The sequence below is a fragment of the Bison bison genome, unplaced genomic scaffold (assembly GCF_000754665.1).
Source record: "Bison bison bison isolate TAMUID 2011002044 unplaced genomic scaffold, Bison_UMD1.0 scf7180017864056, whole genome shotgun sequence".
Taxonomy (NCBI): domain Eukaryota; kingdom Metazoa; phylum Chordata; class Mammalia; order Artiodactyla; family Bovidae; genus Bison; species Bison bison.
In genome coordinates, this window is record NW_011494628.1 from 423,714 (window position 1) to 431,663 (window position 7,950).

The window sequence follows — 7,950 nt, forward strand, 5'->3', positions numbered from 1 at the left end:
TCCCTTGAATTTAAGCAGTAAGAAAAGTGTGTTACTTGCTGCTGAGTCGTGTCCTACTCTTTTTTATCCCACAGACTTTAGCCTACCAGGCTCCTCTGTCCATGGAATTCTCCAAGCAAAAACACTGGAGTGGGTTGCCATTTCCTTCTCCCAGATGATCTTTCCAACCCAGGGATTGAACCTGGGTCTCCTGCATTGCAGGTGGATTCTTTACCATCTGAGTCACCAGGGAAAAACCCACCTGCATTAAAATCACTCCAACCCATAGGTTACACAGCATTTTGCAAAAATACCTGGAGCAAGTTGTTGGGAGGGGATCCAGGTATTCTGCTGAACAGAGGGCCTGAGGGGTGAGCACTGTCTGCTCAGGTACCCAGGGGAAAGGCTTAGGGTGTTTATCACTATTGCCATGAAACCCAAATTCCTACCCTCGCTCTGTATTTTCCTAGCTATGTGATTCCAAAGAAGACCCTTACCCTCTCTGAACCTAGGCTGAGAGAAAGTAAAAACAGCTCTGCTGACAATCACTCTATGACAGAGACAGACAAGGCCCGCAGGAGACCAACAGGTAATAAACTCTCCCAGGGCCACACTGGGGCTCACAGTGACTGACAGCTCCTCCAGCCCGCTTCCTTTTTCCTGCCTCCTAAACCAAGACCGCTGGAAGATCCAATTACTAACCCACTTCCACTCTGTGTCTGCAGCATTCTACCGAGCTAGTCTCCTCTTGCCCGGCTCCCTCATCAGCATCATGAGGCAAACCCCAGCGAGAACCTCTGCGATACCCTCTTCTGTGACTGCGTGGCTACAACAAGTCAGTAAATTTGACTTGTTCCACTACAATGTATTGTACAATACACATATGTACATAATGTACAATGTACATACAGATGTATTCCTGGTGCTCTTCACCAGGCGGGTAACAGCCGCTTCTTTTTCTACTTACCAACCTATTTCTCCAGGGTCACTGAAAGGATGAAACTAAATGTTATCCTGTCAAATGCCAAGCATCTGCCTGGGAAACAGCTAGGACACAACAAATATTAGCATTTCTCCCCTCGGAGCTCAAAATAAAGCTCCTCGTGTAATTTTATTTTTTAAATTATCTAGTTCATCCCTGCAAAAATCTACATCTCTCCAAAACTAAGCCAGGAAATAAGCCCCTCAAGTAAACAGAACTCTGAACAACCAAAATAGACATGACCAAATGAAATAAAAGACTATGCACTTTCCCATAAGAATGCCTGAAAATCCCACTTGGACGTCATTTACTCATTTTTAACACACTTTGTCCTAATAAACTTTGGAAATCTGATTTCTACACCCACAGCAAATTAGAATCAGCAACTATGAAGTTAGAGAGGGACAGTTAGGCATACTGACCACAGAAAAATACTCAACAAGGCAGGAGATGGGAACACTACATCAAACAGAACTCAAAATACTTAGAAATCTGAAGTCATCTTACAGCTTCTAAAGTTTGACTGAACATCCCAACCATAAAATACTTCAGCATACAATGCCAATATATATAATATATTCATTTATAAACCATACATTTTATGCAAATTATAAAATACACTAAAACAAAATTAAAATTTATTGTTTTAATTTTAATTAACTATGTTAAACATTGTTTTGATCACACAACCACTAAAAATACTATTACTCTTAACACTAAGAGCACTGTTACTGAATATGACTATTTTTGATCAGCATCTAAGATATTCATCTTTAGTAAAATAAAAATGTGTTGTTCAGTTTTGAGTTCTACAACTCTTTGAGGTACTTTAACAGTGAACCTCTGCTCCCCATTTCCATTCAAAGTATCAAAGATTCTCTTAAAAAGTACCTAGGGCTTCCCTGGTGGTTCAGTGGTAAAGAATCTGCTTGCCAACGCAGCAGACGCTGGTTTCATCCCTGGTCCAGGAAGAACCCACATGTCACAGGGCAGCTAAGCCCATGCGCCACAACTATTCAGCCTGTGTTCTAGAGCCTGGAAACTGCAATTCCTGAAGCCCGGGAACCCTAGAGCCCACGCTCTGCAACAAGAGAAGCCAACAAGCAGCCTGTGCAGCACAACTAGAGAGCAGCCCCTGCTCGCCGCAACTAGAGAAAAGCCTGAGCAGCAAGGAGGACCCAGCACAGCCAAAAATGAATAAATAATTTTTAAAGTACCGATATAAAAGAGTGTCATAAAAAACTGCAAGAACCTTGAGAAACTCGATAGTCCTGCTATCTCTACATTACAAAATTCTCATACTGTCCCTCAGGAAAATGTTCATTAGAATGTGGACCTAGAGAAGCCTGGAGGTTTTTTCAGACCCAATCCATGTATTAATTTAAAAAAAAGTTCAATTTCTCCTTCTTCTTTGGAGCACAAAATAAGCTAGAAGTTCTAATATTTTCATTCTCAAATTGACTTGCCTCATCTCACTTTGTCAATTACTAGTAGTCAACGGGCACAAAGCTTCAAAAGCTGTATTAGATGCTGAGCTAAGACAGCTGTAGTTTACAGAATAATGACAGTACGTTACAAAGAAACAGTCAATGAACTTCACTGAACTGAATCAATATTATTCAAATGATGGCTAAGTCACCAAAAGTAAGTTAAATTATGTGTCTCATATTACATGTAAGCAAACAGGACAGTAATCCAGTATTTTGGGAAATTCCCCAAAATAACCAACATGTATTCAAAAAATTTACTGATTCAGAATAATTTATTACCCAGGGTCTCCAGTTACCATGAATTCTAGTCACTTTCAATTTTCCCCCTCCAGAAAGAGAGGAATTCTTAAAGAGCACGTTGAAGTTCAGTCTCCTAAAATGTATTTACTATTTCATGTTATGAAAACTAGTAGAGCCATCAGTACTTTATCCACTAATTTAAAATAACTTCAAAACTTACACTAATAATGCATTTTTCATATTCAAAGTAGTATCAGATATCACTGACTTCATGCTTAACACCATTACTATAGTCGTAGTAGTATGGGACAATATTTATGTTTCCCATAAATAACAGAAAGAGTAATGCCTTACAAGTCAAGAAAATCATTCAACAGTTTTTAAATGTTTTAGAAATTATGGTAGATATAATAAACACAAGACATATATTCATGTAAATTTGACATCATGTTGGGTGAACTCCGGGAGTTGGTGATGGACAAGGAGGCCTGGCGTGCTGCGATTCATGGGGTCACAAAGAGTCAGACACGACTGAGCGACTGAACTGAACTGAAGAATGTGAAATAGAAAATGGTTCACAGGAAGGAAAGATCAGTGTGGACTAGAATGGACTAAAAACCAGTTTCACAAGAGAGGGACATGAGCTGGAATAGGATTCAGAGCTGGAAAGGAAAAGTCATTCAAAATGGAGGGAAATAATGTGTTATTTGTTTTCTCAATAAAACTGTCTAACTCAAGATACCAAATTTAAGACACAAAGTAAAACAATTTAGAGAAATATACCATAAAAGACATGTTATTTAATATGTTGTTCATCAAGTCACCTACATATGCATGTGTGTGTATATATTAGCATACAGATATTAATATATAAATGGTACTTATCCACCCTTAACCTTCATAAAACCTCCAACTCATATTAGGAACAAGAGCTCCAGCAAGAGAAAGAAAAATTTAAAAGAGCTGTAAGTAAAGAGAAAAATTTAAGGCATTGGATCTTAATATAACTCTTTCTCCGAAGTTAAAACTTTTCTATTCTCTAAACCTTTTTCGAGCATGACATTTTCCCCCTGGTATACTCTGTATCTGTTATTAAACTTAGAAAAGTGATAAAACTTCACTTTGAAAAGAAATTCATTTGAATAATTTCCTGTCCACTAGAGGGCTCCAATATTTCTTTCACAAATGGAAAAGATATGACATTACAATAAAAATATTCATTAAGCACTGAAAAAAATCAAATTATCATTAACTCACTTAATCCCAGACTAAACATAGTTACATATGCTACAATTTCACATTCATAGCTTAAAAAGGTACAGGATTCTTTATTACCTAAAATGCTTCAAATAACCAAAACTGCTTTGCCATTATTCTCACACTGTCAATGTCTCTCTTACAAAGGGTTTTCAATTTTATAGATATCATAAAGTATAATTTCAGTCCAAAGCTCCAAACAGTAGTTCCAATTTTTATATAATAAATTTTATATATTAATTTACATCTTGAAAACTTTCCAAATCCAGAAAACAAAATTACCAGCTTATCTAACCAGCCTTAGGCTTTATTACTGATACAAAGACTAAACATTTTCTTTCAGAAAGCCTAAATCATTAACATAATTCATGCTACAAGTATAAACAATGAATACAGCCCCATCAGGAGCTCTATTTGGGCCTAGGGGGGAAATCAATCACTTAAATACAATGTATTATAATGACACTGGGTTCAGGACAGGATATTTACAGATTTTTCTCACAAATTAGTTATTACACTGAAATGTCAGTAAATCTCAATTCAAACTCAATCACCTTTAGCAAAGAAAAAGCCAATGTTTTAAGTAAATACTGTTATACCGTTTATAGGACATCTTTACAGAATGTTAATTGAAAAAGTATCAACTGCAAATTATTTTTTGTAAAGAATATAGCAAATCCATTCACTAGGGGTACCATTCGTACCCTGCCCTAAAAGACTGACTTGCTAATTTGGATTCTAAGAAAAAGAGACTCCTTATGGTACACAAAAAAATATACTGAATGTTTAAAAATAAATTTTCAATGTCAGTAACAAAAAAAGTCATGCTAAAAAAAAAATCGATTTAAAAAGTGAGTCACAATAATTTCTGTAAGGAGACTTTACCAAAAACAACAATTGCTTTAGCAATTATTAGAACTCAAGAGCGACCTATCTCTATTGAAACCATGACAGGGTTTATTATAATTTCACTGCCCCACCTCTTCTCCGAAATAGGATTTTCCTATACAGGTGACAAGCATCATTAACAGATGAAAAAGCGTAACATTTGTTTCTAAATAGCACACACTATCACCAATGAGAAACTTAAAATGCTTACTGCATCTAGCAAATGTATGTATTCATACTTGCAAGAATATGCATCCCAATCAATTTAGAATTATGCTGCAAGGGAAGTATCAGATTGTGGAGAGGTGAGGCTGAGAAGGCCGATGCTTTTCAAGAGTAGTGACATTTTCCTCACTTTAAGTCAGAATGTAAGTGCAGACTGTCAATTATTGATAATGAAAACTTTAACAAACATGAAGTATTGAGTCCACGACTTCTAACCGGTATTTATCATGTTATATTTCAAAAAGCTGTAATTCTAGGTACATATCAAAGGAAGACACTTCTTAAACAAAAATGCAATGTGAGTAATAGCAAATGACAGTTTAAATGTTTTAATGCTGGAAAAAAACCCTCAAGGCCTCCAGCGAGTTGTATGGCTAAAAAATGAAACATAAAAATTATTCAGAATCATCTAATCTGAGCTGTACCCTAGACACATTCTGAAACAGCATCACCAAGGAATTATATGTTTATTACATAATACTGCTTTGCCCTTGCCTATCACCTTTAATCAAGGGATCTCAAAGCACCACAGAATCATCACGGCCTTAAAATACAGTCTAAAACAGAAACAGTTGTATTTGATAACTAGAGCTATTAATACAACCTTGCCATCCCTTCCCGGCACCCCGATCCAAACACTAGCTTCCAAACCTCCTCTCTGACTTGGAAACGGTATTCTCCAAATCACCTCAATTTGTGAGTGAAGCTACGCACATTCAGCTCCTTCTCGTCACTGGGCCTAAATAAAGAAAGCTGTTGCACTGTTTTAATCTCACAGATCTATTGCACAACAACTTCTGTGACAGATATATAGTACATAAGGTGATCATACTGCACACTGTGCATGATGATATAAAATGGAGGTTTTAGCCAGACAGCAAGTCTTTGCTGGAGGGTACGAGCCCACAGAGTATCCATCGGGGAAAGTGGGTTTTCCTGCTCCGTCCAGAGACCTATCTAGGCAACTTCACCAACAGGGTGAAGGAAATCCAGTCTGGTTAGGCTTAAGCCGGCAGGAGACTATGCTCCAGTGTGCACCCCAGGAGGGAAAGGAAAACTAAAAGGACAATGCTCGAGTTTTAAGACTCAGGAAGGAGAGTGTTGGGTTGCTCTGTGGCCACCCAAGAGACAGAACACTGTGGTTCCTTTGCATTTAAACAGCACACTGAAAGGGAAATCAAACACAAGCAAAATGTCTTTAAACCAAGGTCAAAATATGCCATTTAGAGCCATTTAATTTAATTTTACAGCCCATAAATGGGGTTCACTCTAACTGAAGCATCTGACATTTTAAAATTTAATCCTCAGCAAAGTTCAATTTTGTTTTTTCACCGAAATATACAAACACTCAAATGTTAACTTCGAATATATGAGCATAACTATGTTAACTTCAATTCTTTCATAAAGGAGATTATTCCCCTTCCTGTTAATTGCATTACGTTTGTCCCCAAGACAGACAGCAAAGAGTAATTTCACCTCACACAAACCCACCTTCCCAGCGCTGTAAGCCTACACAGTTCCTGTTAGTCAACAGTCTCATAAGCTTAACCTACTTTATGAACAAAAAGAAAAGCGTCAATAAACAAGAGTACTTTGGTTTCCAGTTCTTAACATTCCAGGATCAAGGTTCAATCAATAATGTGTTTTATTAGCCTTTAAAAGTCCAGTGATGTCATACTACTAAATATTTGGTACTAAAAGTCCTGGAATATTCATTAAAAGTACCAAAATACAGTCAGCCTGGATTTGTGAACATTCCAAAACATCTATTTCTGTGCCGTGCTTGTTCTCCCAAACGTTTCGAAAAGCTTACAGCAAATCCTGGCCGAGATAAGACGTCCCCACTTCTTGGAAATATCCGGCTTGCACCTACTGCATTCATGACCAGTGTCACAGGGCAAGATTCCCGATTTCATGCCCACCTCTGTATCTAGCAGGGACACCCGGCCTCAGCTCTGCCGTTTTCAGAAGCTTTCAGGCACAAGTGTTCAGAGGCTTCTAGCAAAGCGGAAGAGATTTTTCTCCACTTCAAGGCACCTTGCTACATGTTCCCAACTTCTCCATTGTCTTTAACCATTTAGAAAACGCAACCAAGTGAGAAGATCCGTATTCAACGCAGCGCTTTCAACGAGAGCGACACCAGACCCTCCAACTTCTTCCACAATCTCCCGGGACCGTGGCTTCCCCACCCCCACCCCGCAAACCTTCACTCTACGCCTGCATCCTTTCTGATTAAACGAGATTGGAAACCACAATTAAATCAAAGGTTGTCGTTAACTCTTAATCCTTCACTTACCATATCCGCCGGGACATTACTGGACATCTTGCCGTTTGACATATACCCAGATGTTTACGCAAAGAAAAAAAAAATTTTTAAGACAACAACAAATTAAAAAGAGTCTTCTGTTAGTCTTCAAGCTAACAGAAATCAATCTTCAAGATCTTGATTGGTTCGAGATGTGCTCTCCAAAGATAATTTTTTAAAATAAAATAATAAGTTCTTTCCGAGCCGAAGTGCCGGCCTGGCCGGGCGCAGAGGAACAATCGCCGGCAGAGCTGTAGCCGGAGCGGAGCAACTCCCGGGTCGCCGAAGTCAGCAGCAGCGGCAGCAGCAGCCCCAGGACCGGCCGCGCCAGGTGGACTGAGCCGAGTGACACACGGACATGGAGCGGGGTGGGAGGGGGTTAAATCGCCTTCCTCCTTTCCCAGCCCCGCCGTGATTCACACTCGCTCCCGAGTCGAGTCCTCATGAAGCGGGAGGATGACCAGGCGCCGCGGCACACAGAGAACTTATGTGGCTACACATGGACTCGTCCCCGGCAGCCGGAGCGGGCAAACGGCTCTCAACTCGCGCGGCCGGGGCCGCGGAAACCCGCGCTCAAGGGCATT

At 39.2% G+C, this 7,950-nt stretch overlaps 1 protein-coding gene across 2 annotated transcripts in view; it reads right to left on the bottom strand.

The window, feature by feature from the left end:
* UBL3 (ubiquitin-like 3) overlaps positions 1–7,944 on the bottom strand; it is a 48,609-nt gene extending 40,665 nt beyond the window's left edge. Inside the window, exon 1 of one of the 2 annotated variants that reach the window (XM_010835894.1) lies at positions 7,358–7,944. In XM_010835894.1, coding sequence (XP_010834196.1) covers positions 7,358–7,399 — 42 coding nt within the window. In that variant the 5' untranslated portion in view covers positions 7,400–7,944. Of the gene's footprint in view, positions 1–6,874; positions 7,322–7,357 lie in introns of those variants that run through there. The other variant, XM_010835893.1, reaches the window with a different exon arrangement.
* Positions 7,945–7,950: the final 6 nt, after the last annotated feature.